Below are 21,572 nucleotides of genomic sequence, written 5' to 3'. Positions count from 1 at the left end.
ATTCAAAGTAAAGGCTAACCAAATTTTAGTAATGACACTAAACACAAACGTTCTCTCCCCACTCAGATGAAGTCTCACTGTGGAGCTCAGAGCATATCACAGATTTCCCCTCATCTAATAATTTTTATGGATTTCCTATGATCTCTGTGTTAGATGGGGTGGGGATGGGGATGTACTACTTTGGAGGATATGGAAAAAAAAAGAAAATTCTTCAAGTGAGTGATGGAACAAAACTGTTAAACTTACTTTTCCAAAAATAGCAGCTAAAGTTTACTGATCACTGCTTTGAGCACTCTGTAGGCCTTATCTCACTTGGACCTCACAATACTACCAGGCAGCTAGTATTGCCTTTGTTTTACAGATGAGAAAACCAAGGTACAGAGACATTAAGACTGCTGACCAAGACCACACAGCTAATAAGAGGAAGGCCTGGACAGAAGCCAACCCTGCTCATAAGTCTACAATCTAAAGAAAAACAAGAGGACTGGACTGTGAGAATCAAGAGAAGAAATAGCATTAGTACCACAACACTAAATTGAGGTTGAAGTGTTCTTTCCTGAAACATAACACACAACTGGTTTCACAGAACATACTTGCGTGACTTTATTTCCTCCAATTCTTTTGTGAGTTTCTCATTTTTTTCTTGAGCCTCGTGTAGCCGTCGTTTTAAATCACCAATCTCCTCTTGGGCTTCCGACTTGATGTCATTTGCAATGACTACTGCAGTCTGGAGATCAGCCTGAAACTGCCGCCATTCTGCAGATTCTTCCTATATTAAAACACTGAATTTTTATTTCCAAAAGAAAGCAATGACGATTTATTTAAAAGCAATAAAATCTGTTTGATTACTCTGCTCTAACAAGTCATATTCTTAAATGATGACAGTTTTAAAACCCTATAGCTGCTGTTTTCTATTTCTAACAGACAAAGCAACTATCATCAGTGAACTTATTCTTAATAAAGATTTGTTATCTGATCTTCCTACTAAGGCATCAAGCACTCTCTGAGTGCTCAATAAATATTAATGAGAAAAAAATGTTATGACTTCCCTTCCTCATGCAAGTTTCAAAGCAAGTCTTATGAAAACAAATACCATCAAAAATTTAGTACTTTACCTCTGGCAATCTCAAGAAGGTATAGAAATGGTATGTGAAACATAAGATGAAGAACTATAAATATCCTGACATCAAAAACTCACCAAAAAAAAAAAAAAAATCCAAAGTAAAGGAAAAGGAAGAGGAAGCCAGAAGAAAAACACTGAACTCAATACAGGCAGACAAAATTACACAAAGAGGCTGTAAGGAACTGTATGGTCTGGTGCTTCCCACAGTCATGGGGGATGCGGGTGTGGCTGAGTGGGGAAGTCTCCCCAGCATCTCACCTCCCCCAGAGCCACAGTCAGGCCTGGCCTGGGCCCTCGCACCCTCAAAGCAATTTCCTGATGTCATGAAGGCAGTCACAGCAACTGTGGCACGACCTGACGTATGATTAACATTCTCCCTCCGCATCTTAGCAGCACTGCAATTGACAAGCTAATCCAATCCAGAGAATACAGAAAACACATGTAAAAACAGCCTCGTTGGGGTAATTTACGATCAAAAGCTAACGAGCTGGGCATGGTGGCACACGTCTTTAACCCCAGCACTCGAGGAGGCAGAGGCAAGTGGATCTCTGTAAGTTCAAGGCCAGCCTGGTCTCCATAGTGATTTCTAGGACAGCTGGGGCTACAGGGAGACCCTGTCTCAAAAAGACAGAAAAAAAAAAAAAAAAAGCTAATGAACTTCTTTTTCAAAATGTAACACATTTTCTTAATTTTTCCTAAAATCACCATCAATAAATTACTAGTACATTCTTCTACCTTAAATGCAGTATCAGTCCCAACTTAAAATAATGGCATTTGCTTTTGTCCAAGGCCCAGGGTGTGTGTGTGTGGGGGGGGGTGTCAATATCTCATTGATCTACCAGTTAAGGTAAATGATGATACAGTCAATGTCCACAGCTCAAATTTCAGAAAGTCATGTTTTCTAACGAAATAACACACAAAGATTTATCCTACCCGAAGTCTCCTATGAAGTGTCTTGATTTCTCTTTCCATGTCATGCTTCTGGTCTTGGAGTTTTTTAACTGTATCTGAAAAGACCACAAAAGTTTAAATATTCCTACTTAAACATAATGCTTCTTAATGAATTCAAATGTTCAAAAGGAATTATATAAAAAGCACTTAAATGTGACATTCAAAGACTGCCCTAAGACTTCTTTTATTTTTATTGCAAAACTTTAAAAGTATGAAAATGCTCAATTCAAATATTAGTTTCTGCACCACTTCCTAAGTAAACTAAAAGGAATTGTTAGAAACTTACACACTGCTGTCACAAAACCAATCAAAACAACATTGACTGCTATTAAAATGTGAACTTTTAAAAAATATTTTATTATTTTTATTTTTTTATGTGTACAAGTGTATTGCCTGAGTGTATTGCCTGAATGTATGTGAGTGCATCTGTGTCATGCAAAGCTGCAGAGGTCAGAAGAGGGCATCGGATTCCCCTGGAACTGGAGGTAAGGACGGTTCGTAGCCACCATGTGGGTGCTAGGAATCGAACCTGGGTCCTCTGCAAGAGCAGTCAGTGCTCTTAACTGCTGAGCCGTCTCTACAGCCCCTAAAATGTGAACTTTTAATCACAGAAGCTATTAATTTAAATTATGCAAGCATAATTTCCTTTCCACACTGAAATAATTCAAGAACAGCAAAATTAGTAAAAATTATTTATACAACTGTAATACAGAAAGATATCAATTAATTCTATGTAATGGAGCCATAAATATAATAGGAAATCACATTCTATTTGGAAGGAGGTTCTGATCATGGATTTTAAAATCCATGCACACAGGAAGAATACGGTAGGAGGGCACCATGTTGTAACTGTCCCTCTGTACATTTATCATACTGGTTACTCCAATAGCTCAAGAACCAACCACTTTCCAGTTAAGCACCAGAAAAGGCATTCATATATGGTAATGATCATCTTTTACTATGATTTTTACCTACAATGCTAGTTCCCTGTCTATTCTGATTCATATTCATTCATTTTCTCTCTTTCTCTCTTCCTCTCCTTCCTTTTCTTCCTCTCCTCCTCTTTCCTTCCCCTCTCCCTGACCCTACCCCACACCCCTCAACAAGCCCAGGGCCTTGTACATGCCAGACACAAGCTACCAACTCCATCGTATTTCTTTATACACCTGTCTCTATCACTTTACTGAAAACACTTCAAAGGTCTGGAGCTATGTTTCAATGACTTCACAGCTCCAGTACTCTGCATATAGTAAGCTTTTATTAAAATAGTAGGCTTTTAGCCAGGCGTGGTGGCGTACGCCTTTAATCCCAGCACTTGGGAGGCAGAGGCAGGCGGATCTTTTTGAGTTCGAGGCCAGCCTGGTCTACGTAGTGAGTTCCAGGACAGCTGGGGCTACAGGGAGACCCTGTCTCAAAAAGACAAAAAATAAATAAATAAAATAAAATAAAATTTAAAAAAATAGCAGGCTTTTAAAACAGAATATATGTGCAAATATGCAATGGTAGCAATAAGGAAGAAAAATACGAAGATCATCATTACATGGGATTTTTTTCCTAAAAATTGGTATTCTGTTGACAGAACTTAATTATCAATTCTCAGGGACGTCATGACTACATATTACTCGTGTGTAAATAACATCCTATCCCATTCCTTAGCCTTAGTAACAAGGAATCCAGACACAGTGAAATGACATGAAATTAAATGTTTCCCTTCAATTAACAGAGTGTTCACTTTGAATCAAGACGCTAAAGTATGAGCATGCTGATGCTTTTTTCCTAGACAGTTCAGCATCTTCTTAACCCTATTATTAGGACCTTCCTCCTCTGAGACATTATGCTTTTCATTTAATGTTGGTTCATTTAATGGTCTGATCTGGAGGTGGGAGAGGCACACAGTATTGAGCATAAAGCCCAGGGCCTTGTACAAATTTTTGCAAGTCTTTTCAACCACTCAGGCACGTCTCCAGTGGTGCTATTTCAAAAATCATTACTACATGTGTGTGATCCATGTGTGTAAGAGTGCAGGAGTGCGTGTGCCACAGCACATGTGTAGAGGTCAGAGGACAGCTTTAAGGAGTTGATTCTTGCTTCCATTGTGGGTTCCAGAATCAAATTCAGAATCTTAGACTTGCAAAGCAAACTCTTTTACCCGTTGAGTCATTTCACAGACTCATTGTGTGTGTGCACGTCTGTGTGTGTGTGTGTGTGTGTGTGTGTGTGTGTGTATGTGTATGTGTGTGTATGTGTGTGCATGTTTGTTTGAGACAGGGTCACACTATGTAGCCTGACTGAACTGGAACTCAATATGTAGACAGGGTTATCCTTGAACTCCCAGAGATCCACCTGTCCCTGCTGGGATTAAAGGCATGCACCATCAAATGGCATAAATTAACTTCAGTAACAACACATTTATATGTATTATTATTATAAGCATCAAATAATATTTTCTAAAGTTAGATAAAATGTGCCAAAAAAATAATGGAGAGGCACAGAATACAATGAGGTAAAATGGGTGACAGAGGGACAGACTCATCTTGGTGTAGCTGGTGGACATTGCCCCAAATTGCTTAACAAAGTCAGGTGCCATGAAAATAAAGTATTCAAAATTTACTCATTAATTGAATGACTATCTCATAAATATAAACAATGAATCGGGTATTTTTTCCTAGATGATGAAGACATTAAAAAAAAAAAAAGATTGTTTCCACCCTTTTAGAGATAAAAAGGCCAATGCTTGTGTTCAGGTAGCAAAGGGGGATGACTTCATATGCAAATCTTACATTTTAAGACTGCTTCCTGAGCAAGCTACTTGAAACCTCATCCTTGCCTCTGAAACCAGCAAGGGAACTTGGCTTCTTGTGACCTCACACATGGATGAATTCAGGATTTGGATATTATCAGACACAGGTAAAAGTAATGACAGAAGCTAAAAATACTAGGAGTTACGCCTTTCCTTTTACTGAATCCATTTATGTATAAGAGATTTTTTCTTTTCCTTCTGAGGCAGGCCCTTACTACGTAGCCCTGGCTAGCCTGAAACTTGAAACGTAGACCACAGTGGCTGCAAATTCACAGGGAGCCACCTGTTCAAGAGATATTTTATAATAAAAATAGACACACAAAAACTATTGAGGTACATAATTTCTGTTGAAACTATTTCTAAATATTGTTTTCCTTTTCTTCTGGTCACAAAGGACATGTCTACTTTTCTTTAGACATAATTCACACCAGACAAATTTTATCACAGTTCGCTTTTAATGCCTGTCATCTTGAAAAGGGTGGCACACACCTTTAAACCCAGCAGAGGCAGGTGGATCTCTGTGAGTTGAAGCTAACCAGTCTACATAATGAGTTCCAGCTACATACTGTGACCCTTGACTCTTTAACATACTCATTTTAGACGAACTATAAAATTCTGCATTCCGCTCACTTCTTTTGTCCTCATGCTTTTTTGTTTCTTCAGTCCCTACGTTCATAACCACAGACTTCACACAATCACATTCTGCTGCTATGCTACACATTTATTACTGTCACATCCTGTTGCTATTGTTTTCAAATGAAAGGACAGCTGGTAGCCAGTCAACATATTTAAACAGCATAAAGTACACTAAAAGTGTCTTCAGGAAATTCGATTTAAATTTTATGATCATGTCTGCATTTTGCTTTGAAATAAAGTGTTACAAATGACGATATACTTTTCCTCCCTGAACACAAAGGAGTTTATATTTAAGTCCTTATTTTAAAAGACTACCTGGCAAAACTGCTATCAAGTACAATCGATGATCATACAAGAAGGCAGATTATTCCTACTCAGGAACCTCTAAATAACTTCCCTTCCTCTTCAGTTTCCCTAGTGTGAGAGACACTGCCACCTACTGCCTTCAATTCAAATTCTATCAAAAGCATCTATCTCCTTGTTTTTAAACACAAATTATACCTCTATTTTTACAGTGCTATTTTTACTCTAGAAATCGAATAAATTGTTGTTTCATTATTACTAGACTCAATTTTATGCTGATCAATTCTGGGCACTCCACTTCTTGGTTAATAATGGGCTTCATAACTATCTCACTACAACAACCTGTAGTCCCTGACAAATAAAAATGCTTGCTTTGGTTATATGCCTACCAATCATGGAGATGTTACCAAGGAGTTACCATGGGCCCAGGCTCAACCTGTAACTCCTGAAGACTTATTAAAATAATCAAAGCCCATAACAACTTTCCTGTCCTCTGAAGCCCAGTAAAATCCTCAGGGTACTGCCTTCAATCACATAGCCTTCCACCTAATCTAGCATTTCCCACTGAATGAAGTGGGATTTTCAGAGGAAGAGAAAGATCCAGAGTAAACAATCTATTAAAAAATGGGCAAAGCAGATGGTGTGTAAAGCTTCATTCCCAATCTGAAAAAGACATATGAGTTTCAAATAAGCCATATACTTTTATTTTTTATTTTTATTATTATTACTAATTGAATTTTTGCGATTTACTTAGACTACAATTTGATGGTATTTAGATCCCCCACCCACACCTCCCTTACTGTCCCCACTCAATTTAATGTACTTTATTACATACATATATAAAATAAGGCCTATAGAATCTAATTCATGTTCCCAAATGTCCTTCAGTATGGGTTCATCCACTGGAGCCTGGTTAACCTACCAAGAGTCCCATCCTTGAAAGAGACAGACTCTCCCCCTCCCAGCAGCCATCTGTTGTCAAAAGTTCCTTAGGTTGGGTTGGATTTTCTTACCTACTTCCCATGTCTATGCTTCGATTTTGTCTGGTTTGAACTTGACAGGACTTGTGCATGCTGTCACCATTGTTGTGAGTTCATATGAGTAACTGACCAGCTATCTGGAAACTGTTTCTTTGTGGTCATTCACCACCTCTGGCTCTTATACTCTTTCCACCTTTTCTTCCACAATGATCCCTGAGACTTGGGAGGCAGGAGTTTGATATAATGTCATACACAGTCAGGAATAAGTACTCTGCAGCCTCTTGTTCTCTGCACATTGGCCAGTTGTGGGATATCACCATCTGCTGCATTAAGCAGCACAATGAGAGTTGAGAAATGCCTTCATCGATGGGTATAACAATAAGTCATTAGCAGTTTAACACTATATTTAGTTAAAAAACTAGTATTACAGTTCTCCCCTATGGCCTGTGAGCTGTCTAGCCTCAAACTCCTAGGTCTGCTATCAATGTCAGGTATGGGCTCTATCGTATGAAGCAGACTTTAAATCCACAGAAGGTAAGTGGCTGGAACTGGAAACAACCATCCTGAGTAAGATAACCCAGACTCAGAAAGACAAATGCTGCATGTTCTCTTATAGAGAGATGCTAGCTTAGAAATCTAAGATATGCATACTTCAATTTGAAAATTCAGAGAAATCAGGAAACTAACAAATGATCATGGGGGATAGAGAAGAGGCATCCTGGGAGAAGCAGTGAATTGCAATAAAGGAGGAAAGAGAAATAATAAAGTAGGAAGGGTTAAATGGGGTTGGGAATGGGAAGGTAGGGCAGTGGAAGGAGAATGAGGAGGGTGAGCTATCACTAAAGTCCTTTAGAAAAAGTCACTTGAAAATCTACCCCTACAGAAGCAACTTAAAATATATGTGTGTGTGTGTGTGTGTGTGTGTATGTGTGTGTGTGTGTGTGTACACTTTAAGATTAAAAGGAGTTACCTTATAACAGGGGGGGCATTATCCCTACTAGACACAATAGGCTAACAAAGTAGAACCCCACTGCCAAAAATGGATGAACTCCTCTTAAAGCTATTTACCAGGGGTCCCATAGACTCTCAAACAATACTGACCATTACCCCTGCTCTTGGTTATCCACAAAACTTCACCATAAGACCCTTCTGCTGAAGAACCTGAGCTGAGTTGTAGAACCAACACAGAGAAACCAAGTTGGTGCTGACTCCAGAGCCTCATGTCTACTGGCTAGCGTTCACAGTACTGGAACATGTCACACATGCTACTGGATGTTTAGATTCCGGTTCTCATAAAAAAATAAAAAGATCAGCATATGGTACCACATATCTGTAATCCCAGAACTCTGGAGACTAAGAAGAGGATCATGAGTTCAAAGCTAGCCTGAGCTACAAGCAAGACAATCTCTAAAGAAAAGAAAAAAACTAGGGCAATCAAGATGGCTCAACAGGTAAGGTGCTTGTTGCCAAGTCTGACACCTGAGTTCAACCTCCAGAACCCATGTGATGGAAGGAGAAAACTTTTCTCACATGTGGTCCTCTGACCTCCACCCAACTGCCATGGTATATGCACATCACCACCCAGAACACATGTGATTGAAAAAGAAAAATTTTTTCACACATGTTCCTCTCACCTCCACCCAACTCCCATTGTATATACACAAACAGAAAACACACACACACACACACACACACACACACACACACACACACAAATCAATTAATAAAAATAAATAAATGTAAAAAATCAAAATAAGATTAAGTAAACAGCCAGATAAATTAATACATAAAGCTAGAGCTTGAGCTAGAACTCAGTAGTAGCGAGGCTGCGTAGCATTCATGAAGTCCAACACTGCAAAAATACTAAAAGCTAAAAGTACATAAATCTATGAAGAGACATTGTGATGAGAGCTGGAGAATCTAATTATGGACTATAAGATGACATTAGAGAACTAAAACCAGTTTTACTAAATGTGACTGACAAGACTCTTAGGAACTGCATGCTGAAGGATTTAGGACTTAGGTGTCATTGGGCTATGACTTAACAAGTAGGTCAACTAAGTAGACACATACACATACCAAGGAAAGCAATGTAAAATATTAGTAAATATCAAATATATAAACAGTAGGTAATAATTATTCCTCCAATATTTATACATATTTAACTTTTCATCTCAAAAATTGGGAAAAGAAGCTATATGGCTAAAAAATTATGAAGAATTTTTAGTCATTTTCCAACTAAACTCCATCTACTAAAAATAAATGATGGGGAAAAGTGAGACAACATGAAATGACCAAATCTATGTATTATAGGCATATAGGTGGAAGAAACTCAAACCAATGGCCTCAAACATATCTTCAATAGGATTATAGAAGAAAACTCCCCTAAATTAAGGAAATATATACCTATAGAGTTCAAGAAGCACAGAGAACACCATTAAGATAGGATCAGAACAGAAAATTCCCGTGACATATCGTAACAAGTTACATATAAAGGAAAACCCACCAGAATTACAGCTGACTTTTCAATGCAAACTATAAAGCCAGAAGAGCATAGAGCAAAGTATTCCCAGTTCTAAACAACCATGGATGCCAACCCCAAATACTTTATCCAGAAAAACTATCTATCAAAGTCAAAGGGGAATAGAAAATTTTCCATGACACAAATAGGATGAAAGAATTCATGTCATCCAAACCAGCACTACAGAGAATACTTGACTACAAAGGACTGAAGAAAGGAATAGTATGCCCAAGAGGCTACAGAAAGAAAATAAAGAAAAGTATAACAGGAACACAGAGTAGGGCCACAAACACAAGAACACTGAAATGACAGCATATAATACACACCTTTCAATAATAACACTAAATATCAACGGCCTCAATTCCCCTGTCAAAAGACACAGGCTGGCACAGTGGATCAAGAAAGAAAACCCATCTTTTTGCTGTCTTCAAGAAACTCATCTCACATTCAAGGACAGACACTATCTTAGGGTGAAAGGATGGGCAAAAAATATTCCAAGCAAATGGCCCTAAGCAGCAAGCAGGTGTTGCAACTTTAATATCTGACAAAATAGACTTCAAATTAAAACTCAACAGAAGAGATAAGGAGGGTTACTTCATTATAATCAAAGGATCAAAGGAACAATTGACCAAGAAGATATTACAGTCATGAACAGTTATGCACCAAACTCTGGAGCATCCAATTTCATAAAATTAGTAGTCCAGGACCATAAAACAGAGATTGACACCAACTCAGTGATAGCGGGCAACTATAATATCCCCCTTTCTTCAATAGACAGGACAACTGGACAAAGAATAAACAGAGAGACATCTGAATTAAATGACATACTACATGAAATGGACCTAGCAGATAGATATATACAGACTATTCCACACAACCACTAAAGAATACACTTTCTACTCAGCAACTCAGACCTAAGTTATTCTAAAACTGACCACATCCTGGGAGACAAAACAAATTTCAACAAATACAAAAAAAACTGAAATAATTCCATGTCTTCTTTCAGACCATAGTGCAATAAAGTTTATAACCAACAGCAAAAGAAACTCTAGTAAATACACAAACTCATGGAGATTTAACACACTCCTGAATCATAAATGGGTCAAAGAAAAAATTAAGAAATAAAAGTATTCCTGGAACAAAATGAAAACAAGAACACAACACAACAAAACCTCTGGGACACCCTAAAAGCAGTCCAAAGAGGGAAGTTTATAGCTCTTAGTGCCTACATTAAAAAATCAGAAAGAGCACATGTAAACAACTTAACAAAGTTGTTAGCAAGGGCAGGGAGCTCAAAAGCCACCAAAGCTCCTTGTACCGACTGTAATGTGAACCTTTGCTAGTTCCTCAGAGACCTGTCAGGCCTTCACTGACAGGAGACTTGTAGGAGCAGGGTGACTAGTGTGGGTGAGCCTCTGAAAATGGTTAGCACCCCATTCAGTTTAGCTCATAGTATCTTTCCATAGAATCAGGCTGTGTGCTTCATTTACTCTGTTGTAAAGGGATAAAGTGGAAATACGGTTTAGAGTAGAGGTTTTGCTATTTTCTCTGCGTTTTTAACTTGAGTGACAACGCGGAGAACCCAGCACTGGGCACAGCAAGATAAGTGGCATCCCAGAGACAGGAGGGTTCTGCTTGCGGCTGGCTCACCATCCTTCTGAAACCCTGCCACCTACCACCGTCTGCTGCAATGCTGCAGCCACACCCTCCTAGTGTGATGTTGGGCAGGTTTTTTAGTCTGTCTGAGCCTTTGGTTTCCTCATCTGTAAAATAGGACTAATATAGTACTTACCTTCCAGGATGTTGACAGAATTTAAAACAGAAGATATAAGTCAGGCATAGGGGCCTATGCTTGTAATTTCCGTACCTTGGAGGTGACAGGAGGATCAAGAATTCAGGGTGACCCTCAGCTACACAATGAGTTTGAGACTAGCCTCGGCTACAGAACACCCTATCTTGTGGGGGCCCTCCAGGCTCAAGCAGACCCGGCCTGCACACGGCTCCGAAGAAGCCACCCACACAGGAGATCAGGGAAAGAGAGATGCGCTGTCCCCTGTTCAGCCAGGCCTCCTTGCCGAGGACAATCAGACACACCGAGGACAATCAGACACGACAGGGAATCTTGTCAAGCAGGAGTTCGTTTATTGCAAGTGTCACTGTGCTTATAAGGCAGCCGCAGTCTGGAAATCCCCCCCCCCCAATATATCCGATCGGCTTAAAGGTCAACCAGCCACATGGGCAGAGTCCCATAGACATCAACGATGATCAGGCGCTGATCACGCGCCCCAAGGGACAGGGAAGTAAGTGTCCTTCAGCCAATCAGGAGGTTTTCAAAACAAGCCAGGCCTTGCCCTGTTCACTTCCTCTTGGTGCCATCTTTGCAGGGTCGCTCGCAGGCTCCCACACTATCTCAAAAGGACAAAACACCAAAGATGCAAGAACCAGCTAGCACATGGCAGGGGATTCAAAAATATAGCCAGTCATCCCTTTAGAAAACTCAAATCCATGGGCTGTCAAGAATTAAAACACAACTGTATTATATGTAGGAAAAGCAGAAATATGTTCACTTATTTTTTGTTCCCAAATAGAATTAACTGTGAAGACTAATTTATAAATGTGAATTCAAGGAACTCAAAAAACAAAATAAAACAAAAAACCAATATAATTCAAGACTCTGGAAAAGCAAGAACAAACCAATCCCAAACCTAGTAGACAAGAAGCAATAACAAAACTCAGAGCAGAAATTAATGAAATAGAAACAAAGAAAACAATACCAAAAAAAAACAATGAATCTAGGAGGTGGTTCTTTGAAAGGTTAAACAAGATAAACAGACCCTTAGCCCAGTTAACCAAAAGAAAGAAAGAACAAATCCAAATCAACAAAGTCTGAGACAAAGGGGAAACATCACAAAAGACACCAAAAAAATCCAAAACATTGTAAGAGAATACTTTAAAAATCTATTCTCCATTAAATTTGAAAACCTAGAAGAAATGGATGAATTTCTAAAATCGTGGCCACCACAAAGTTAAAACAAGAAGAGATCCACAGCTTAAACAGACCTGTAACAAATAAGGAAATTGAAACAGTAATTCAAAACCTCTTGACTAAAAAAAGCCAGGGCCCAGATGGATTCACAGAATTCTACCAGACATTCAAAGAAAATCTATAACCAATATTGCTTAAACTATTCAAAAAGATAGAAACAGAAGGAGAACTCCCAGATTCCTTCTATGAAGCCAGTTATCACTCTAATACCAAAACCAGGTGAAGATACAACAAAAAAGAAAGCTGCAGACCCTTAATGAACATAGATGCAAAGATACTCAATGAAATACTTGCAAACCGCATACAGACACACAACAGAAAGATCATCCACCATGATCAAGTCGGCTTTACCAGAGATAAAGGGATGGTTCAACATATATAAGTCAATAAATGTAATAAAACATATAAATGGACTTAAAGACAAAAACCACATGGTCATCTCAACAGATGCAGAAAAGGGATTTGACAAAATCCAACATGCATTCATGTTAAAATTTGTAGAAGGAACTGGTCTTGAGGGAATATACCTCAACATAATTAATCCTGTATACAATAAACCCATAGCCAACACCATCCTAAATGGAGAAAAACTGGAAACATTCCCATTAAAATCAGGAACCGGACAGGGCTGTCCACTATCTTTACGCCTTTTCAATATAGTGCTTATTAGGGTTTCAAGCAGCAGCAGCCTCCCCCTCTCCCCATAAGGGTCCCATGGACTTCGGATTTCTCAAGCCTGAAAAAAGGAACTGAGCTGATAAGCACCTTGGTCTTTAAAGTCAAGAGAAGCAGACTTTTCTCCACTGTTTGGCCAACAACACAGCAGGCTTCCCCTTTGATCTCTAAAGAAGACAGGTTTTAACAGTCCCACTCTCCCACTTCCCCCCACCCAACTTAAATATATATATATATATATCTTCCCACCTTCTGCAGGAAGCAGAAGCCTCCCTTTTTAAAAGACCCCAGGCTCAAGACCCAGGCAGACATTTTCCCTGCCCGGAAGGGAATCTGTCCCATACGTTCCTTTGCTAATAAACCCTATTTTGATGGAGTTTTATCTGTGTCCTGGTGCCTCCTCCTCTATTTGCTCATTCTCCACCAACTTTTTACCTATCCGTGCTTGAAACTCTTGCGAGATAAGACAAGAGAAGGAAATGAAAGGAAAAGCAATTGGCAAGAAGGGGTCAAATTATCTCTATTTGTAGATGACGTGATATTATACATAAGAGATCCCAAAAATTTTAGTTAGGATTAATACTGTCTGTAAAGTGGCAGGATACAAAATCAACCTACAAAAAAACAGTAGCCTTCCTATATACCAATAACAAGCAATCAGAAAAAGCACTTGTGGAAACCCTCCCATTCTCAATAGCCTTAAAAAAAAAAAATTTAGGAATAAACCTAACCAAAGACATTAACGATCTCTACAATGAAAATTTCAAAACTCTAAAGAAAGAGACAGAGGAAGACACTAGGAGATGGAAAAACTTACCATGCTCATGGATTGGGAGAATCAATATTGTAAAAATGACTATCTTACCAAAAACAATTTATAGATTCAATGCAATCCCAATCAAAATACCCATGACATTCTTCATAGAGCTTGAAAAAGAATCATCCTAAAATTCATATGGAATCACAAAAGACCCTGGATAGTCAAAACAATCATGGGCAAAAAGAACAATGCTGGGGGATCCCCATACCAGATCCCAGATATTAGAGAGGTATAGTCATGAAAACAACATGGCACTGGCACAAAAAGAGACGTGTAGATCAATGGAACACAACAGAAGTCCCAAACATGAGTTCATATAATTTCAGCCACCTGATATTCAACAATGGAAGAAGGAGAGCATCTTCAACAACTGGTGTTGGCAAAACTGGATCTCCACCTGCAGAAAAATGAAACTTGACCCTCGTCTTTCACCCTGCACAAAAGTCAACTCCAAAGGGATCAAAGACCTCAATATAAAACCTGAAATTCAGAAACTGCTAGAGGAAAATATAGACAGCACCCTCCAAGATATAGGCATAGGAAAGGACTTTCTAAATCGGACACCAGCTGCTCAGGTACTAAGGTCAACAATCAGTAAGTGGGACCTCATTAAATCACAAAGTTTCTGTACAGCAAAAGAAACAACTAAGGAATGGAAGAGGAAACCCACTGAGTGGGAGAAAATCTTCACCAGCTACACATCCAAGAGAGGATTAATATCCAGAATATACAAAGAATTCAAAAAAGAAAAGAAAAGAAACGACCCAATAAAAAGATGGGCAATAGACCTAAACAGAGAGTTCTCAAATGAAGAAATAAAAACGGTTAAGAAGCACCTTAAAAAGTGCTCAACATCCTTAGTAATTAGAGAGATGCAGATAAAAACCACTTTAGGGTAAAAAGACCCCCAAAGAAAAGTAGCCAGTTTCTTGGCTAAAAGTCAAAAAATGTCAAAAGCATTTGGGAGCTCTTATCAAATCCTTAAAAGATTTTAGGGTTACTTCTTCTGGGGGGGGGGATGTTAGAGTAGCAAAAAGGCCCATCTTTAAAAAAAAAAAGAGTATACAAAGTTGTTCAGGAAAACATGCTGGGGAGATATGGGAGGAGTTGGAGGGGAGGGAGTGAGCATGGATTTGATCAGAACACCTTATATGCATGTATGAAATTCTCAATAAATTTTTTTTTAGTTAAAAAAAAAGATTCCATCTTGCACCAGTCAGACTGACAAAGATCAAGAAAACAAAAGACTCCAAATGCTGGAAATAATGTAGAGAAAGAGGAACGTTCATCCACTGCTGGTGGGAATGCAAACTTGTGTAACCACTATGGAAAGCAGTGTGGAGAACCCTCAAAAAACTACAAATGAACCTATCATATGATACAGGGATACCACTCCTTGGCATATACCCAAAGGACTCATCATACTGTAGAGATACCTATATATTCAAGTTTGTTGCTGCTCTCTTCACAATAGCTAAGAAACGGAAACAACCTAAATGCCCTTCAACTGATGAATGGTTAATGAAAATGTGGTACATCTACTCAGTGGAGTTCTACTCAGCAGGAAGAAAAGATGAAATTATGAAATTCACAGGTAAATGGATGGAGCTAGAGTGTGTTATACTAAGTAAAGTAATACAAATGCAGAAAAGTAGGAGACATCTATGTTCTCCTTCATTTGTAGCACTGACCCCTTATATGTGAGTATATAAATTCTGATGTAACATCAGGAGCCAGGTATAGGGAAAGGATACATGGCTGCAAAGGAAAAGAAACAACCTGAAAGGGAGACAGTAGGGAACAGATGTTACCTGAGGGAGGTGGAAGAAGTGGGAATAATCCACAGGGAGAAGAGGGATATGCAAGGGACCATGGTGTGGGGGAGGGAGGGAAGTCAGGAAAGATGGAGTCAGGAGGTATTGGGGGGAAGGTGGGGTAATGGGGACACTGTGGCTAGGGAGGGAGGGAGGGAGGAGGAAAGCAGGATGAGAGAAAAAAGAATGGAGATGAGTGAATGTGGGGGGGCTAGGAAACCTAGAGGAGAAAGTGATGCCCTAGAAACCCTATGAGAAATGCACATACAGTATCTGAACACTAATGCATATGTATACCTGGGAGCTGCTTGGCAGGGAACATAGTGCCAGATAGAAGAGACCTCCCTTAGAGTGACAAGCATGCCATACAGCATCCATCAAAGAAGCTTCTTTATGCAACAGACAGAAGCTACTGTAGAGTTGCTTATCTGGTCAGGCACAGACAACATACACCTGGGAGATGCCCAATACTGGGTGACACATCTGCAGTCGAGTCTCAATTGAACAAGGACCCAAAGGGGAGGTGAGAACTGGGTGGCGGGCCAGCACTAATTGAGAACTATTTGACACTGACTGCTGCTGGGTGAGGGAGAGTATGAGTTACATAGGACCACGGGATGGGCTGACTAGACACCAGTGGACATATTTACACTGACAGACATTTGGGTACAAACACCTGAATGAATAGACTCAGCGTGTATGGCAGAGTGCAAAGGGTTCAGTGGGGGGATGGGGGATGCATGGATAGGGGAGAGGGTTTGGATTTGAGTGGGAAGTGTATGAATTTAAAAAGCTCAACATAGGGACTGGAGAGATGGCTCAGCAGTTAAGAACACTGACTGCTCTTGCAGAGGACCGGGGTTCAATTCTCAGCACTCACGTGGCAGCTACAAACCGTCCTTAACTCCAGTTCCAAGGGAATCTGAAGCCCTCTTCTGACTGCCGCAGGACTGCACGACACAGGTGCACTCACATACATGCAGGCAATACATTCATACACATAAATAAAAATAACAAAATATTTTTTTATTTTTAAAAAGCTAAATAAATATAAATAATAAATAAATAAATAAATAAATAAATAAATAAATAAATAAATAAATGATGGGCTGGAGAGATAGCTCAGCAGTTAAGAGCACTGGTTGCTCTTGCAGAGGACTCAGGTTCACATCCCAGAACCCACATAGTGGCTAACAACCATCTTTGACTCCAGTTCTAGGGATTCTGATGCCCTCTTCTGACTTCCACAGGCATTTCATGACACAGGTGCACTTGCATACATGCAGGAAATGCACTCATACACATAAAATAAAAATAATAAATTTTTTAAAAATACCAACTAGAATTTATTGGGCATTTTATTACCTTAAAAGAGAAACAGCTGACTAAAGAAAACTAACTGAACTACCAAAATAAGGCCAGCAACTTCATCACCAATTCAGCAAACCAAAGCTGACTAGTGTCAAGAAAGAAGAATAACATCAGGATAAAGTCTTGAAGCTGGGGAGATGGCTCAGTGGGTAAGAACACTTTCACTGTAAGCAGGAGGATCTGAGTTCAAACTGCCAGCATCCACATAAAAAGTCAGGCCTGGCTATGTGTGCCTAAGAAAGCTCATTGGCCAGCGAGCCTACCTGGTTCTGTGAGGACCATTCTCAAGGCAGTAAAGTCGAGGGCAATAGAGGACAACCCTTGATGTCCTGCTGTGGCTTCTGTGCACACATACATGAGCATGTGCAAAACACACACACACACACACACACACACACACACACACACACACACACACACGATCTCAAGTCTGGCTCAGATTATGTATTTGTCAAGATGACTGTGTCAGCCACTTGCTGTGCATATGTTTGGCCTTAAATGTGCATTCTTTTCCTGCCTTCTGCAGTTGCTGAGATGGGGGCTAGAGCTTCCTGCCTGGCACAGGCCCTGTGTCTTTTACTTAGAGCACCAGTGCCAGGCCTGAGCAAGGGATAACTTGAGATTGGGAAACAGCAGAAGAAGCTAGACAAAAGAGAGTTATGTAATTCTGTGGTCAGAGTAAATGTGTAAGGGTACCCAGACACCCAGGGTACCTCTTCTAACCTCTGCAGGCATGGCACAACACGGGTGCACTTACACATATGCAGGCAATACACTTATACACATAAATTTTTTTTTTAAATGAGTGATTTGGAGGCTGGAGAGATGGTTCACTGGTTGTGAGTACTGTTCTTCAAGAGGGCCAGAGTTCAGTTCCTATCACCCACTTTACGTGGCTCACTACTGCCTATTAACTTCAGCTCCAGGGGATCAGGTGCCTCTGTCTTCCAGGCACACACATCCATACACAGATACATACATACACATAATTTAAAGTAATAAAAATAAAAATTTTTAAAGAAATGATTTGCCAAGTTTTGTCCCTGGAATCATCTAACATTTTTTCTAGTTAATATCACAGTTACCACAAGATGTCACTCTTCCCATGTTCAAAACCAAAAAAACTGTATGAGAAAAGGGTATTAATACACATATACTAAACGGACAGCACTGAACTTCCAAGTTAACATGGAAAACTTTAAAACTTATTATATGTAAGAATAATAAATGCCTTGCCCCTCTCTGAAAATTTACAGGCAGTTAATGGTTGCTGGGAGACATTTTCTTCAGTGGTTTCATCATTGGTAGGTTGCCTATGTTCTTATAAATAACGTTCATCCATGTTCCTGTAAGTAATCCTAATGAATCTCACTAGTTAACACACACACACACACACACACACACACACACACACACACACACACACACACACAAAGACATGAAAGTAGGAGCAGTTGAGAAGATGAAGGGATCAGCAGGAGTGGAATGGGGTTTACAAACTTGCCAACGTCTTAAGAATCCAGATGAAGGATATACATAAGATTTACAAGGAGTTGCAAAAATAGTAAAGACCCATTTACTCAAATAATAAGCCTGTTATTAAACATTTACTCAGGCCAGGCATGGTGGTACATACTTTAATCCCAGCACTCAGAGACAGGCAAATCTGTGAGCTCAAGGCCAGCCTGGTATACAGAGTGAGTTCCAGACCACCCAGGGCTACACAGTGAGAGTCTGCCTCAAACAAAAACAGTATTCTCATTTGTTGCATCGCCTGCCATCCTTTCATCTCTGTATCTGTCCATCTATCTAATTTTTGAACTCCTTGAGGTTATAAATCACAGCCCTTTGCCTGAAATGTTCAGTGTATGGTTCCTAAGAACAAGAGTCTTTTTTTTTAATTTATTATGTTTTAAAATTGTATGTGTATGAGTGTACTGCCTGCATGTAGGTAGGTATACCCTTGTCATGCAATGCCTGCAGAGGTCAGAAGAGGGCGTCAGATTCCTCAGAACTGGAGTTATGGATGGTTGTTAGCCACCATGTGGGTGCTGGGGATCGAACCCAGGTCCTCTGCAAGAGCAGTCAGTGTTCTTGACCACTGAGTTATCTCTCCAGCCCCTGGATCCTTCTTTTGTTATGTAAACACTGTGTTATTATCAACTTCATAAATTTATACCAACATATCTTTATTATCCACAATTCAATTTTTGATCATGACTTTATACCCTCTCCTCCGTAGTACTGGACCTGTCTAGACAGAGGTATTACATCTCACTATTATATGTCCTCAGCTTTCTTTCATCTGGGACATTTCCTAAGCCTTTCTCTTTCTCAACACTTACGTTGCTAAGGGCTGCAGCACCCTCCCCACCTCTGCTATCAGAATATTTGTCATGTTTGCTCATGTCATGTTCCTCTGTGATTAATGGATGTCTCAGTTAGAATACAGCCTCACCTCTGTTACACCGCCTCTGTCATTCACATGAAAACCCAAGTACTATCAAATTTCTCACTGCAAAATTGTTTTCTTTTTCTCACTTGCAACTAATAAACAATTCAAAGAAAATGGATTAGGTTCATGTAAATATCCTATTTCTCAACTTCCTTACATATCCAAAATAATGAAAAATAAAGTTTAAAAGAACTGCTCATGTATAAGACAAAGAAACTTAAAACCTGAGGCTTCCTTCCACCACAATATAAAATCTTCAGAGTAATAAGAAAAACGAATAAATGTTTAAAAAAAAAATCCATGCCTTGGTTTTAGAATGATGCCAGATTAGTATTTTTCTTAGTTATTCTTGCAATCACTAAAAATAAATAGCTTTTCATAAGGTCTAGAAAATGACTCCATTATCTTTTCACCTAAAGAATTCTGCTTAACAAACTATCAGCAGGTGCTCGATTTCTGCTGTATAAAAGCAAGATGTCACTGAAGTCATAAAAAGTATTTTTTCCAGTGTGGTACTCTAGTGTTAAGTGTAATTTTTTTTAACTAACTTTTGAGTGCTTTTTTTTTTTTTTACTTACAGCAGGCTTTCATTTAATTATTATAACATATACATATACTTATAGCATATATATACATACATTGCATACACATATGTGTGTGTGTATATATATATATAGTCACATTGGACATTCTCATATTATAAAATTGTTAAGTCTCATTAAAATTGAATTAGTGAAGTCAATGAAATAAAGATTTAAGCTAGTTATTTTTCATGTAGAAATAAGTCAATAATAGTAACAATTAGCTAGGCCCATACTAAAACATTTTCTTAAAGTACCTTTGATCCTATTCAGCTTTGAAGCCCTGTAAGCATATTGCTATTAACTGATTCTTTTCTGCAGTGTTGTCTTTATCTTGGATATTTTATGAATAACGTACAGCTGTTCTAAATAGCAATTACTGTTTATCAGATTATCACTAAAAAAATGAGTTATTACTGAATCATGAGTATGCTGTTTTAATACCCAGCCCATATTATAAAATACCTCAGAACTAATATATATTCTTTTCTGATCTTGGTAAAGGTCAGAAGGTTTATATATAAATGGGCTTTTTCTTTTTTCTTTTTTTTTAATTCTTTTTTCCTTTATAAAAAAAATTTTATAATTTGTGGTACTATCGGTACTCTATTTTTTAAAAAGTAACATTTAACTAGATGGTTTAAGTTCGGGTCTCTGTCTGCCTTGCCAGTAAAGTCCTCAATTACAAAAAGAAAAAAAAAAAATTCTGCTTAATTAGGCACAATTAAAAGCAATGCTTCTATTGAACAGTTCTTTGAGAACAAAACAGCAACCCAAAGACTGTCAGCTAATGTGTGAACTACGCATCTGCCATTTGTGTATTTCTGCCACGAGCTGTGTTACTGCCTCTAGACTACATGCTAGTCAGAACTGGTTTTAATGCTAAACACAAAAGAAATGACAGGTTCTTCCATCACTTACTCTCTAAGTCAGAGATGATGAGGTTGTCATGAAGCTTCACAGCTCGATGTTGTTCCACTTCATCCTCGAGTTCAAAGATGGTTTCCTTCATGTCACTCCTTTCTGTCTCTTTTTCCTCCAGTTCTGATCTTACTTTTTCTAATGTCATATTCAAATCTTCAATCTGTTTCTTGGCTTCTTCTTGGAATACTCGGTATTCATCTTCTACCTATTAAAAATTGATGAAGGATTTTGAACACTAGTTATTCTAGATAAACCTAGAAAAAAGCACTTACTGTTTTAGTAATGGAAGCCGAGTCTGAGCAGATATGTATGAACTGAAAAGCCTGTGTGAGAGCTGCTAGAAAACATGAACCAGCTATCTAAACAAGACAAGATTTTTATGTGATAGATCTGAGCATAAATTTACTGTATCACTGACTAAAATTATGCTGATACATCACTAAACTTAACCAGATTATTTATGAGGCATTTTTTGCCTATTTTCCCTTTTTCAAAGTTTGAACTAAACAAATACATGCATCTGATTAATGATTAACATGCTCTCCTACAAAAATGCTATTATTTGTGACAGA

At 38.8% G+C, this 21,572-nt stretch overlaps 1 protein-coding gene across 2 annotated transcripts in view; it reads right to left on the bottom strand.

The window, feature by feature from the left end:
* Specc1l (sperm antigen with calponin homology and coiled-coil domains 1 like) overlaps positions 1 to 21,572 on the bottom strand; it is a 159,365-nt gene that overhangs the window by 85,015 nt on the left and 52,778 nt on the right. For both annotated transcript variants that reach the window (XM_008835759.3, XM_029564799.1), the window contains 3 exons: positions 20,998 to 21,205; positions 2,057 to 2,130; positions 594 to 769 (listed from right to left, as the gene is read on the bottom strand). In XM_008835759.3, the coding sequence (XP_008833981.1) occupies positions 594 to 769; positions 2,057 to 2,130; positions 20,998 to 21,205 (458 nt within the window). The remainder of the gene's footprint in view (positions 1 to 593; positions 770 to 2,056; positions 2,131 to 20,997; positions 21,206 to 21,572) is intronic.

Source organism: Nannospalax galili, unplaced genomic scaffold (assembly GCF_000622305.1).
Source record: "Nannospalax galili isolate Female #2095 unplaced genomic scaffold, S.galili_v1.0 scaffold658, whole genome shotgun sequence".
Classification (NCBI taxonomy): Eukaryota; Metazoa; Chordata; class Mammalia; order Rodentia; family Spalacidae; genus Nannospalax; species Nannospalax galili.
This window is presented reverse-complemented; position numbering and strand designations above follow the sequence as displayed.